We start from the raw sequence: 15,429 nt of genomic DNA on the forward strand, positions 1-15,429 counted from the left end.
CACCCCCCATCATCATCATCATCACCATCACCAGAACACATTGGCGCGTTTCTACCCACATTGCTCAATGAGAATTGAGAACTGTGCGGCCGGGATCCCCAAAGATCTGCATATTCAGATTAAAATCCAATTCCCTCTTGAAATACGTTATCGAACCTGCTTTCATCACCTTCAGCCTATAGATATCAGATCGTCCTCCTTCGTACTGGAATTGACAGCAACCTTTTTTTGATTTGATCTTGAAATCTCTCCCCTCTCAACACCATCCCGGATAGTGTTTCACGGGTGCGGGTGGTAAAACAAAAGGTGGCGCCGCACGCATGCGCAGTTGGTAGGCGGGATGCGCATGCTCGACGAAACGGGTGCGCGCGTAGGTATTATCCACAGATGCGACGTCAGGCCACGCCCCTCTCGGGTGCGCGCTGCATGAGAGCGAGGCTGCAGCCGGGAGACGCCGGTTTAATGGCGGCCATGTTGGATCGGAAGTAAAGTGAAAACGAGAGAGGGGTCAAAAATAATACAGAAAACTCTCCAGTCAGGAACGGAAACTGGTGGCCGCTGTTCGGCAGAGGAACGTTACCCGCTGATCCGGAGGACAAAAGAAACCCACCACTTTTATAGGAGAAGAGGGGAAGTTTGACTTGTATTTTTTAATTGCCCCCCCGATACAATATATAAAAAAGGACAATGGCGGATCCGGCAGAGTGCAGTATAAAAGTGATGTGCCGTTTCAGGCCGCTAAATGACTCCGAGATCCAACGCGGGGACAAATATATCTGCAAATTTCAAGGGGGGGAAACCGTGGCGGTTGGGGTGAGTGTTTTATTTTTGGTTCCCTGTGCTGTCATTCTTCGTGTGTTTCTGAAGCTGGATTCTGTTCAGTTTTTTTTTGCGTTAATATCGGCTATTCAAGTTTGAGACGTGAGTGATTCTCCCTCTAATTAGCAGTAGGAGATTTGAAAGGGATTGCGGCTGTTTCAAAAAAAAGTGCGTTCATCTGTCAAGGCGTCTCCCCGAAGTGCGCCTGTTGTTTCAAAACTTCTCCCAGGTTCGCCACTGCTTTGCCTTGGTGTTTTATCTCCTCAGTATAAATCATAATTTATTTCACTGTCGAATTATTGGAAATTGCCACGTCTTATTTTGGAGCCATTGGGAGCATAACGGAGGGTGTGGAATTTTAAATCGACAAAAAGGAATCGTAAATCTTTTCATCTGAGTAATTCTTTAGTGCTTCAGGCGAATGGGATGAGCTATATATTGACGTTCGGGAGGATCTTTTCCGAATCCTCTTTTGGAGGGTGGGTGTAATAATTATTATAATTCAATACTGTGTGTTTTGTCACGATCATAATTGTTAAAAAGGCAAGTTCGTTCATTGATTAATTAGAAGTTGAAGTCAATTTGGTAGTTGTGAACTGCTTTTGGATTGAGATTATGGTAATCTCATGGTATATATCGAAGTTGAAGTCCTAACTAGTTCAGATATACTATTGACCTGGAGTGATTTTATTTCCCTCCCCACCCTAAAAGTTGTAATTAGTCATGATGTAATTTCAGCAGTGTTTTAATGGGTGTAGATGGGCAAATATTGAGTAGGAAATATGTTTTAAAAGTTTTTATATATTGGTGAGTTTGGTAAATACTTATCTCTGTTGTTTTATGGTCTTTGTTTGGCTTGGAACTGCAGTGTAAGAATCCTACTCGCGGGTTATCATGCAAGAAATCATCACTTGACTTCTGGAATCCTGTTTTTTTTCCCCCAAAGTTTCCTCGAACATCAGAATTTAAGCAGCATCTGTTTTCAACAAGGCAAGCTGATGTTAGATAAATTCTGAATTGCTTGACATCTGTACAGAAATTCATTTACAGGTCTGTGAAACAGAGGCTATCATTTTCAAGGTGCCACCTGTTAAGCAGAGTTACTAGGATGCCTGAAGCCTTAAAGATTCTTTTTAGATGTCTAAAAACAGAAAATGCTGGAGAAACTCAGGTCTGGCAGCATCCCTGGAGAGTTTCAATGTGAATTCTCTTGAACTTTTATAATTTTGTGTCATTTACTGTTTAAAGCATTGGAAATTGAACGCTAATGTAAAATCTCTGAATTTGAATATATTTAGGGCCTCTTTTGAATTCTCAGAACAATCAAGTTTAGTTCCCAAGAAAATATGCCCGACACATTTGATCTGAAGAACCTTTACGTCACTTCTGACCTAATGAAATAAAAATCTGAACGAAATGTGAGTGTTGAACAATGCGTCTGTAATGACTGGTGACTTTTCAAAAAAGAGCTGGCCCAGTGGACAGTGATATTAGAAAACCATGGACTAATGTGCCTTTAAAGCACAGTGAAATAGTTAAAGTAAACCTGGTTAAAAACTGTACTTTTATTTCTGGGTTAACTCAGAGGTTAATGTACAATCATCTCTTCCTGTCATGTCAGAATGTTTAAAGAAAGGTGACCTGTCAACTAACAAAGAAAATACGGTGAATGCTCAAAATCTGAAATAACAATGCCAGAGAAACTCAACAAGTCTGGTAACATCTCTGGAGAGAAAAAAACAGGGTTAATGTTTAAAGTCTGATATGATTCTTCATTTCTGAAGTAGTCATATCAAATGTGAAACATTAACTGTCCTTCTCTGAGCAGAGATGTTGCCAGATCTGCACAGTATTTCCAGCATTTTCTGTTTTAGATACTTTTAACCAATCTTTTCAGACATGTTTATAATGCACATCTGGAGCAAGTGAGACCCATGCCTCCTGACTCCGAGGTAGGGGCACTGCCACTGTGCCACAACATCTTTAGGACTGTTACACGTCCCCTTGGGCTAAGATACTTGCGGCACTGGTTGTGGAATAACTTTCTGAAAATGTATCTCCAAAATTTTGAAACCTCATACTGACTTATTTTGTCACTAAAATGGTCTCATTTATGTAAAATATATATTTTGTTTTGGGATAGAACCTTGGGGGAAAATAAATCAACCCAAGAACTATTATAATCTGATTTGTCCCTCAAATATTTTTCTGCAAGATCAAAACATGTAGGAATTTTAAAATTTTTATTCACTCCTGAGATATGGGCGCACTGGCTGGCCAGCATTTATTGTCATGTCATTTCCTGGTTGCCTTTGAACTGAATGCTTGCTAGGCCATTTCAGAGGGCAGTTGAGTCAATCACAATGCTGTGGGTCTAGAGTCACATGTAGGCCAGACCAGATGTTATTAGTGAACCAGATGGGGTTTTCTGACTATCGACGATGGTCATCAGTAGATTCTTAATTCCAGACTATTATTGAATTCAAATTCTACCATCCGCCATGCTGGGATTTGAACCCTGATCCCCAGAACAATAGCTGAGTTTGAGTCTAGTGATAATACCACTAGGCCATTGCATCCCCTTGACCACCATTAGTAATTGATTGTCATCATCAGTAGTTTCCCCACGTTGTTAGTAGACTGTCTGCACAAGCTGCTGTAGCTAGAGTTTTTGTGTGGTATCAGCAGAGGAAGCTGTGCAGTTCTGATGTTTGGCATTTTTATAATCCCTTAAGCTTGTCCCAAGGTGTCAATTGTGTTTATACAACTTGAACTATCAGTTTCTATCTGGAAAATACAAAATGAGATGTTTTCTTCATGTGAGAGGTCAGAACTCACATGATACCAGGTTATAGTCCAACAGATTTATTTGATATCACAATCTTTCAGAGCACTGCTCTTTTGTCAGGTGAACTGTTACAATAAGCTGAATGTTCCTTCAACATTTTTCTGCGAGAACAAAACTGTTTCTTTACATGTGGGAATTGACCACCATTAGTGACTTCATCTGACGAAGGAGCAGTGCTCCAAAAGCTTGTGATTTGAAATAAACCTGTTGGACTATAACCTGGTGTTGTGACTTCTGTCCACCCCAGTCCAACACCGGCTCCTCCACATTATCACTTCTTTATGTATATTATAAAGAATCACTGTATCCCTATAAAGCAGCTTTACTTTGGAGTAAAGAGATAACAAGGTGTAGAGCTGAATTAACACAGCAGGCCAAGCAACATCAGAGGAGCAGGAAAGCTGACGTTTCGCTTTCTGGCAAAATGTTCAAACTTATTTTTAAAAAAAAAACTTGTTCATCTTAACTTCTGAGCTGAATCTACTTTTTTTCAAAATTAATTCACATGTTAGGACAAATTTTAAAGTTTGACATTATTCTTCTACTTTTCCTACCCTTACACTAAAATTAGTGCCTGGTGCGTTGTAGAGTTCTAGTAGCCTTCAACTGTCTATTCATACTTGAAAACTTAAATAGTAATATCACCATGCTGTTCAATTTTGAGGTTGTTGAAGTTGAGCAGGATCTGCTATTAACACCTGACTCTTCCCTCCATGCATGCATGTTGCCAGCAAGGATTACTTAATAGAAAACATTATCGGAATTCTATTTCATTTTAATCTGCCATCTTTTTTCCAACTTGGGCCACTAATACTAATTGTGCTCCCACTGATTATTTGAAGAGTTTCATACCTGATTATATAGATAAATTGAGATATACAGTGATCTGATTCTCACAACTGTATTGTTTGGTGTTGATATTGAACAATGGCCTGGTTAACTCTTAAGCCTACTAATGGATTGGTATAACTACACAAGGCGGTCTGGACAAGGTCAGTCTGCCTCTTTTTCACCTTTCCTTTAGGCCTTCTGTGGGTAAACACATCCTGCTTTTGAAGTTTTTTTTGTTCAGCCATCTGGTGTAATTGGTTGGATTGTTGCCTGTGGTTAAAGTCTGTTTGTTTGTGCCCCACATTAGGATTTGAGCCTCCATCCAGTTTGTAGAAGTTCCCACTTTATTCAAAAATAAATGTAGAGGCCTATAGCACAGAAAAAGGTCTTTCTGCCTATAAAGTCTTTGCTTGTCAAAAACAACTCCATACCTATTCTAATCCTCTTTTCCAGCACTTGGCCTGTAGCGTGGTAGGTCTTGGCATAGCAGGTGTACTTCTAACATGTTATGAGTGCTTCTGGTTCTACCACGCTTAAAGGCAGCAAGTTCTAGATTCCTACCAACGCTGGGTCGGGGGGAAGAAAGCATTGTTCACAATCCCTCTAAACCTCCTGCCCAGTACCTTTAAATTTATATCCTGGTCATTGATCCTTCCAAGAAGAAAAGTTTCTTCCTGTCTATTCTTTTTATAAAACATTAAACGATCATCTTGTCAACTGGTTCTGAGAATGTTAAAGATATTGAGCTGATTTGAAAAGAGAGTTTGCGCATTTCCAGATGAAATTTTCTCCTTGCAACCAACATCAAAAACTGATTATTTTGAGATCACAGCAGGGAAGAGCTTTTGGGAAGTATATCTTAGTTACATGATTAGCTCAAACTTGTATTTGGTTGACAAAATTGGAGTTAAAAAAACTTTAAAATTGAGTGGAAAGCATATATTGGATACTAATTCCATCTAAAAACAAGGTTTTCAAACTCTGCACATTTCCATGTGAAATTGAGAATAATTTGCAGTTTAGGCATGGATGATCTGTCTTTTGTTTTGACTTGATCTCATGAAATAAAGCTTAGATTCATCTAGCTGTTGGATTTTGCAGCTCTTTCCTATTTCCTGCAGCTACAGCACATCACATGGTGAATAGGGAGGAGGACCATTTTATCCATTGTAGTTTATCTAACTGAAAAGATTTTAGCTCTGCTCGTTAGCCATTCTAATAGTCATTTCTGAGTGTTTTACATATTGTGCACAAATGAACTCCTTTTGGGTTCAAATTCCCAAAAGGTAAATTTGCCTCCTTTTTGACCTAGTGTACATATTTCATCCAAAGTAGTTGCCTGGATTGTATATCTCCACTATTCATTATCTTGTATAACAATGTGAGGATCTTTAGTGTCCACAATCATTCAGATTTTTGAGCATTGATCACCGATTTGTGTTTATTTTAATACAGTGTCCCATTCTAGATTTTTACCCATGTTTGGGGATAGCAATCAATTATGTAGTCAATTCACAATATAACTTATTTCTTTGTTCAAATTAACCGTATTCAATTCCAGTTCGGTTCTGTAATTTCTATACTGCTGTTTTGAGGACCATATTCTGCAGTCAGTCATGTTTTTATCTTGTGAAATCCAGTTGGTGGATATACTCGTATCCCAGTCCTCTGTCATCAGTGAGCAACCTCATGTCTTGGAGCTTTGTTGTCTCTTGAGGTAGCCGTCTGACATATATGCCTTTATAAACATGGGTTTTGAATTGTCCTTAACTATTTCATTTTAAAGAATGAAACATTCTAATTTCAGTCCAGTTAAGTTCTACATGGAAAATCTTCACTTGGTACTCCAACCAGAACATTGTATGACCCTCAACATGTTTCTTGACTTCTAGCATTCTGTTTACTTTAATTGCTGCTGTTCATTGAAACACATTAAAAGCCATATCCACTTACACAACCTTTTTAACACTTAAGTTTGAAGAGATCAAATCATGTGTGCTAACATCATTTTTATGTTAATGTACTTTGTTAATGAGGCTTAGACAATACAAACTACAGTTTCTTAGTTTTCATGCAGGATATTTATGCAGTGATCAATGTTGGCCTGACTTTATTGGCACAGTATCGTGTCTAGGTCAGTGGATTAATCGGTTTTACAGCCAGCTACTGAATTTTTTTTAGATATTTTCTAAGCTACCTGTTCAGAGATGGTATTACGCACCTCTGGAGCGGATGGGACTTGAACCCAAGTCTCCTGGTCCAGAGGTAAGGATTCCTCTGATTTTTTTTTCTGGCTGGCAGACAAACCAGTATCAGTGCTTTAATCATTGCACTTTTTCTTAAAAAAATACAAAAGTCACAATAATTGTCAGGACCTTTTTGTTACAGGATTATTTGATTTTAAGATTACTTCATTGCTCATAATCTTTATTTGTGTTAATTGTTCCCTGAACCTGCATATTGCACTGTAAACACAAGATGATTTGGCTAATTACTAGCTGTATTGTATTGAAATGATTTATAAACTTTCCAACAATGCCAGTGAATTAAAAGTCTAATAACATTTGCAGCAAATGTTAACAATTGGGGTTAATCACAGCTTTTGCATTTTGTGACAATGCTGTGACTAAAACAACATTTTCTAATAATTGTCTAGAATTTTGCTGAGGAAACAACCGTATCTTTGGATATTACATGGCAAAAAAATTGTACTCTTTTATATTTAATTTTTGACTTCATTTATTTTATTTATTGTTTTGATTTGGGTGTTTTGCTGGAAAGGCCAGAATTGATTGTCTATCCCTAATAATTGTCCTTGAAGGTGGTGATTTCTTGAATTCTGGTATGTAGACCCACATGCAGTCAAGGAGAGTTTCATGATTTTAACTGTGCAAGCAGTGAAGCAAGGGTGATCTGGTTCCAAGTCAAGGTGGTGCGAGGCTTGAAATGTCCCTATATATGCTAAACATTTTGGTCAGTTAGTTGCACTGTTAAATGTTGAGTACAGTAAAGATAAGAAAATATTCCTCTTTTAAAATGGGTTTTGCATTGTCCCGACTGGATTCAAATTAGGTCATTATCTTTATAAAATTCAGCAATTTAAATTCCTACTTGCAAAATTCATCACTTGACATTATTATAATCTGGATTTAATCTTGCTTTTTAAAATGACTTGTGGAATTTTTTTGCTAAATACCATTAATGAAATAATTTAACATTGCAGAGCTAATAGCAACTATACTTTTTACAGAGCAGACAGGGATTTTGATACTTTAGGATGGTTGTTGATTCACTGAACACATGGATCCACAGTACGACTACACTACTTCTGATTTATTTTTGCATTTAATCAAGGTCAGTGCTGGGAAGTAGAATGCGGTCACTCCATTGGCATCCAGTGCTCCCACTGGCTTTCTGAGATCAGGTCTAGCATGGGTAAATAAAGCATTATTGATCGTCTAACATCAAAATTCAGACATATCTGTGATATTTCTGTTTTGCATGGCAGTTTTTGGCTGTTAAGTTGTTAGTTTTGTAACAACGACCCTTTCAGAAATTTGTTTGGGAGTGGCTGGTTTAATGTACATGACATTAGTTCACTTATAGACTGGCCTGCCTAATGTAGTATGAAGTATACAACTAAAGTTGTTTTATTTAATTCTTGCATGATTTTCAGATTAATATTTGCAGTAGCTAATGTGCAAACATTCAAGTTCCTTGTTGAGAGCCATTGGTGGGGAGGGCCTCATCAGTTTTAACTCACTCAGTATAGTAAACGTAGATGTTCATTGCATTGACATTTTATGTATCATCCACAGATGCTTTTTTTGTTAAGTCTATATGCCCATACTTTTCAAATATGTTTACCCAAAACATTTAATCTATGTTTGCCAAGATATTCTGTTTTTTATTGACCTCTTTATATGCTAGTAGATATCAGAAGTTTTTAAAAAAAACGTTGCTGAAGCTGAGTGCACATGTCGTCACTTCATTGCATTGTATACCTCACTGAACATTTGTAATAGAAGAAAATAACAGAATGTCATGCATTAATTTGGCAATTTAACTTTGATCCAGTTGCCTTATTTAGATACTTCAGCTTACATTATGGCTATGTGAGCAACTTTAAATTAAAATTTTAAATTGTTTGACTGTGGAACGAGAATTTTATCGTTGACATGCTTTAAATTAACTTAGTTCTGGTCTCTGATCGTCCATTATTTTAACCCATTGGTGGTTGTATCTTCAGTTCTCTTCATCTTTGGAATACCCTGTATACACCCCTTTATTTTTCCCACTTTGATAGTCTCCTTATATAAACTCTTCTTAAAGCATATCTTTTTGACCAAAATCTTGGTCAATCTGGCCTAACATTGCATTATGTGACTTGATGTTCTGTTTTGCTTTGTAATGTTCCTGTGAAGCACTTTGGGGGGAATTTTATTCTCTAATTTGCTAAATATGATATATGTTATGACTTTAAAATTTCAGATGGGAACAGAGACAATAGTTTTAAGGGTCAGAAGTAGTGGAGGGTGAGATGCTAAAGGGGCAGAGTATATATCAGCTATATTTATAATTCGATATATTAAGCAAAATTTGTGTACCTGAAGACGGTTAATTTTATTTATGGGCATGTATAATGAATAAACATTGTATAAATGTGGAAGCAGAGGCTGCAAAAGTAAAGCTGTTTTACTGGTATTTCGGCACCTGCTGTAATCTAAAGTGAGTAGAGAGAATTTTGTCTTTGGTCCAGTCAGTGCCCTGATTCTTTAGCTGTTGTTAGCAGTAACCATGTATACTGTTTGCCTATTGTTTTCGACATCTACAATGTCTATGAACAAACTTAGTTGTGATAATGCACAGTGTTTTATTTTGTAATTTTGACTTTTCAGTATTCTAAATCCCATTACTTAATTGTGAGGCAGTTACATTTTTATATACCACCTAATCACATCCTTCAACCCAAAGTGACCTGCTTCAGAATCATTTGCATTCTTTATTAGATGTTGTTTCTGTTGGATAAGCAAAAAAAACAGCCAGCTTACATATCAGTTCCAAAATGACACAATTAGTGACCAGCTAAGGTACCCTTTCGTTGTACTGAGAGTTGAATGTTGCTGGTTGCACACAATGTTGGACTTCGACAATTGGTTTGGGAATCTCTTGAATTTGCCTAATTAGGGATGTGGAACTCTTGTATAACACATCTGAAAGGCAGTGCTTCCACTATTCTCTGAAAGCACCAGCCTACAGGATTTTTTTTTTTTAAAAATTACTCTAATGGTATGAGTAACAAGGACCAATCCAAGTAGTTGGACTGTTTGTATCACCTGTCCTTCAGAGCAGTTTGTAAAGAAAAACACCTTTTACCATCAACCCATCAGGAAGTAGTAAGCACATAGCATCCTTGAGACCCTGAGGGGAAAAGGAGAGGGTGGATCCTGTTGTGTGGTTCCCTGAGCAGACTGTCAGTCATTTGGTGGAATGCTCCATCACCAGAAGCTTCCAATAAGCACCAAGATATTGCTTGGCTAGTGGTGAAAAGGGCACCAACTGTGAGATCCTTTGTGTATGCCTGGTTGGTCTGTGCTACCGCATGGTGCCTTTGAAGTGGCTGCAGGAGCTTGAGACGTGTGCTGGAATGTGTCGTTGCAAAGGAAGTCTGGAAAAAGATGCAGTGGTTTTTTGTCAAGGTTCATTCTGAGCAGCTCCATGACAGGAGACTGTGCTCTATTGCCTGTTATCCGAGATGCATACTGAGAAAAACATGAAATGCATCTGGAGGACCATCAACTTGGTGAAAGACCCTTTGTGGTCTGCCCAAAACTTGTTGGTCTTCCAGAACAAGGAGTTGACCCCTGACAGAGTGTTGCAGACTGGCACATTCCAGGATCCAGGACTACGTGCTGAGGGATGCGCTAAAGCTTAGGGCGGCTGCTGCAAAGGCACAGTGGGGAAAGTCCACTGCCTGAGGCCTTTCTGGTGAAAGTAAATGGGGATCCGTTCAGTTATCAGACCCTCCCAGTGTGTCAACTATGTGTAAATATTATTATTGTATGTATAAGAGAGGTCTTTGGTTTTCTTTGGATAGATTCAAATGTCCATTGTTTTGTTTACTTGATGTGAAAATGTACAACCCGAACTGCATTTGTGACCGTGTGTATATATACAAAGTTTTTTTTATGAATAAAATGTATTTTTGAAATAAAGGAAGACAAGAAAACACCACCAATCTCCAAGGAATTGAGGGTTGAGTTGCATAGTATTGTCTAGAACTATAGAATGATATAGGCTGTGACACTGGCACTTGGAATGAAATTAATAGGATAGTTCTACCCCCCCTGCTCTTTCTCCAAATCCTTTCCCTTCAAGTAATTATCAAATTTGCCTTTTAAAATTACTATTGAATCTGATTTCCCACAATTTCTGCACTGCATTCCAAATTGCAACTACTCGTTCATGCCTTTTTAGAAAGATTTTCTGTTTTCCTTTCATCAGTTAACTTAAATCCCTCTCCTTTGCATCTGGCATGGATCATTACATAGAAGCAATGGACAAACAATTTATACCTTTCATGATATTAGTACTGTCTATCAGATCTCCTTTTAACCTTCTCTAAGGAGAACAGCCCCAAGTTTTCTACAAAACTGAATTCTCTTACAAATAGGACCGAAGTTAGACAAGTCGCCCATGCCATATCCAAGGCCTTGGCATTCTTCCTCAGACTTCAGATAACTACTTCATTTTACGCGCTTGCTGAGATTTCACAAGGCTTCTCAGATTCTCCAGCATCGGCAGTTCCTACTATCTTTGTATTTATTTACTTCAATTTTTCAGTCATTCCAGAGACATGGCTTCTGAATGACAAATATAGGGTCCTGAATATTGAGAGGTAAAAGACATTTCTTTTTTTCTTTATTTCAAAAAAGGGAGAAGTTTAATTTTTTCCACCTTATCTGTAGCCCTCAATTTTGTACTTGTCAGTCGGATCCCTCCCCTCTCCGCAGCATTCTCTAAGAAAATAAACTCAGCCAGTCTAGTCTCACTTCATAATTGAAATGCTTCAGCCCAGGCGGCATCCTGATTAATCTTTGATACACCCTCTCTGGTGCAGCCACATCCTTTCTATAGTGTGGTGACCAGAACTGTACACTAGTCAGCTCTGGCCTACCTAATGTAATATACAGTTCCAGCATTACATCTTTGCTATTGTATTCAACACCTTGACTAATAAATGCAAGAATCCTATATGCCTTAAGCACCTGTTCGTGTGACCTGTTGCCTTCGAGGATTTGAGGAGGCCCAGGTTCAAGCCCCACCTGCTCCACAGATGTACAATAATATCTCTCTGAACAGGTTGATTAGAAAATATGTGGATGTGCATAACAAGGTCCATCTGATCCTCTTTACTTCCATGGGCCCTACTATTCTATCATGTAGTCCTTGCCTTGTCTCCAAAAATACATCACCTTATGGGTGACAGTTTCTTTAGAATATAAAGAATCATGGAGAATGACTGACCAAAAGTTTAATCAGAAGGAAGAAATAAAGTATGTAAGGGAGCTGGCTAGGAATGTAAAGACTAGGAACAAGATTTTGTAAAAGTCCTTAAAAAGGAAGAGTAAGTGAAATGAGTGTTGGTCCTCTAGACAGTGAGACTGGGGAGTTAATACCAGATAATAAGGAAATGGCAGATGAAATGAACAAACGTTTTGCTTCTGTTTTCTCTACGGAGCATACAAAAACCTTCTCCGGTAATGGCTGTAAATCAAGACGTGGAAGTGAGAGAGGAGTTTAATGAAATTTCAGTTGCGAGGAAAGGTTTACTAAGCAAACTGATGGAGCTGTGGACTGACACAACCCCAGGTCTGAATGAGTTGTATCCCAGGCTGCTCTGGGAAACGAGAGGAAATTAGAGGGGCCTTGACCCAAATTTTCAAATCGTCTCTGACCACAAGAGGTGTCAGAGGACTGCTCACGTGGTTCCACTTCTTAAGAAGAATGGTATAGAGAGAGAGGAGCATAGACTAAGATTCTAACATCAGTAATAGGGAAACTATTGGGAAAAATAGGAGAAAATTAATCCTCGTTTAGAGAGGCAAGGTTTGATCAAGGATAGTTAGTATAGCTTTGTCAGAGGGAGGTCATGCCTCTCAAATCATTGTGGAATTTTTCAAGGAGGTGACCAAGCGTTTAGCTGAGGGTAGGACAGTTGATCTAGTTTATGTGGATTTCTGCAAGGTCCCACATGGGGAAACTGATTAAAGAAGGATAACCTGGCAAGTTGGATTCAAAGTTGGCCTAGTGACAGGAGACCTCTGGTGGTAGAACGTTGTTTGTCTAATTTAAGCTTGGTGTGCAATGGTGTACTACAGGGATCAGTGCTGGATCCTTTATTGGTTGTGATATTCGTAAACGATGTAGATGAGAATGGGAATTGGTGGTAAGGGTATGTTGATGATAAGTAAGTTTGTGGATGACACAAATATTGGCTGTGTGGTTGACTGAGGAAGGTATTGGGTTACAAGAGGATTATAGACTGTGCAGATCAGTTAGAGATGGAATTTAGCCTTGATAAATGAGGTGATAAATGTCCGAAGAAGGAACAAGATGGTAGAGTACTCACTAAATGGCAAGACACGAGGAAGCTGAGGAACAGAGGGATCTTGGGGTGCTTATCCACAGATGCCTGAAGCTGGCAGGGCAGGTTAATAGGGATAATTAAGAAGGCATACATGGCGCTTGCCTTTACCATTAGATGCTATATTTTTAGCAATACAGACTTGATGGACTGAAGGGCCTGTTTGGAAATGTGAGTCTAAGAGATTGTATTTACTACCTCACTAAAATTGTTAATCTTGCAAAAGTCCCTGGATTCAAGAAACTTTCTAGTCTGCTAGAATCTAACAAATATACCCCTGTATTAAGGGATGCAGAAGACAAACTCTAGGCCAGTTAGCTTGAAGTCTGTTGTGGGGAAGTGTTGGACTTATCATTTGAGATTGTACTTGTACACTTACTTAAAACAAGGTAATCTAGAAGAGTCTGTGTGGTTTTGTGAAAGAAAAATCTTGTTTATCCAATATATTGGAGATCTTTTTGAAGGAGTATCATACAGTGAGTGAAGAGGAGCCTGTAGATATACTACACTTGGATTTCCAGAAACCATTTGATGGGGGTGACATATCAAGGGTGGCAGGTCATAGATTCTCCCACAAGGGGAAACATCACCCGACAACCACTCTGTCGCTCCCTAAGGACCTGGTCTGTTTCAATAAGGTGTCCTCTTATTCTTCTAATCTCCAAGGAGTACAGGTCCAACTTACTCAAACTCTCATCGTAAATTCCCTCTGTACCTGGGATCAGCTGAATGAACCTTCTCTGGACTGCCAGTAAAGCAAGCATATCTTCCTTTATGAATGGGACTAAAACAGTTCAGCTTTTCAGGTGTATCTAATGAGTGCTTTGTGTAGTTTCAGCAAGACCTCACTATTTTTATTCTCTTGCCCTAAAAATAAAGGCCACCATTCTATTTGCCTTCCCTATTACCGGCTGAACGTGTACACTAGATTTTTGCTATTCATGCATAAGCACTTTCAAATCCTTCTGTGCTGCAACCTTCTCTATTTAAATAACATTCAGCTGTTGTATTTTTCTGCCTAAGTGCACAATCTCTCATTTTCCTGCATTTATATTTTGTCTGCCAAAGTTTTATCCACTCACCTTAACCTGTTAATATCCCACTGTAGACTGAGTCCTTCTTTCCACTTGCCTCCTTTTTTTATTATTTTTGTCATCCGCAAACATGGACTGCACATTCGCTTCCCTCATCCAAGTTATTAACCAATATTGTAAATAATTATGTCCTGAGCAGTGATCCATGTGGCACTCCACTAGTTACAAGTTGCCATCCTGAAAGTACCCCTAGCTCAACCTTCCCCAAATATATTTGCTAATCCAAATTCCACTTCAATCTGAGTAAAGGAATTCCAAAGACAGTTGACACTCTAGGAAGAAATTCTTTCTCATCTCCATTTGAAATGGGAGCCCCCTTTAAACTATGGCCCGCAGTTCTAGATTTCCCCCGTGATAGGAAATATCATCCCAGCATCTACCTTCTGTCAGATTACCTCTCATTCCAAACTCACGCTGCTCAAACTTTCCTCATGAGATTGTCACTGCGTTTTAGGAATCAACAAGCAAACCTTCTCTGATTAAGTCCCAAAGCAAGTATATCCTTTTTTAAATAGACCAAAATTTTGCACATTACTCTAGATGTGGTTTTGCTATTGCCTTGTTGAGTTTTAGAAAGAGTTCCCCACTTATATATTTCATCCCTGTGATAACAAAGTCGCAATATTCTATTTGTGTTCCCAATTATTTGCTGTGATTCTTAGACTGCAGATTAAATGTACATCTCCATGTAAATAATCTGACTTTCCATTCTTGCTGCTTACATGAACAACATCACATCTTTCTATATTATACTCCATCTACCAGGCTTTTTACCTGCTCGCTTAACCTATCTGTTTCCTTTGCTGACGCAAGGAAGTGGACGTGTGGAATGTCGGATCAGCCATGATCCTATTGAACGCTAGAGTAGGCTTGAGGAGTTGAACGGCTTACTCGCGTTCCTATTTCTTGTGGTTATGGCTCCTCACATCTTGTTTGCTTGTGACTTTTCCTGATCAGTAAATCTCTAGCCCAACAAAACAGCCCAGATCATTGAAGATAGACCTGTCATTTTAGGATGTGCAAGAGGCCACAATTGAGAGACTGTTCTTGAGTTGTCAAACGAGAGAGGTTAGAGATCAGAAGTATCGTGCCATTTCTAACGTGAGCATTTGCAGTACAAAGCATTGCGAATCTAGCGTTCAGTGTGGGTATGTTAGAAGAATGGTATTTTGGGTATTGGAGTTTTGGAT

The 15,429-nt window shown here is 38.7% G+C and overlaps 1 protein-coding gene across 3 annotated transcripts in view; it reads left to right on the forward strand.

The window, feature by feature from the left end:
* The first annotated feature begins 437 nt into the window (after positions 1–437).
* The window catches only part of LOC109931738 (kinesin-1 heavy chain), a 103,943-nt gene continuing 88,951 nt past the window's right edge, over positions 438–15,429 (forward strand). For all 3 annotated transcript variants that reach the window (XM_048613314.1, XM_048613318.1, XM_048613326.1), the window contains exon 1: positions 438–813. In XM_048613314.1, the coding sequence (XP_048469271.1) occupies positions 688–813 (126 nt within the window). In that variant the 5' untranslated portion in view covers positions 438–687. The remainder of the gene's footprint in view (positions 814–15,429) is intronic.

This window comes from Rhincodon typus, chromosome 2 (genome assembly GCF_021869965.1).
Source record: "Rhincodon typus isolate 14 chromosome 2, sRhiTyp1.1, whole genome shotgun sequence".
Lineage (NCBI taxonomy): Eukaryota > Metazoa > Chordata > Chondrichthyes > Orectolobiformes > Rhincodontidae > Rhincodon > Rhincodon typus.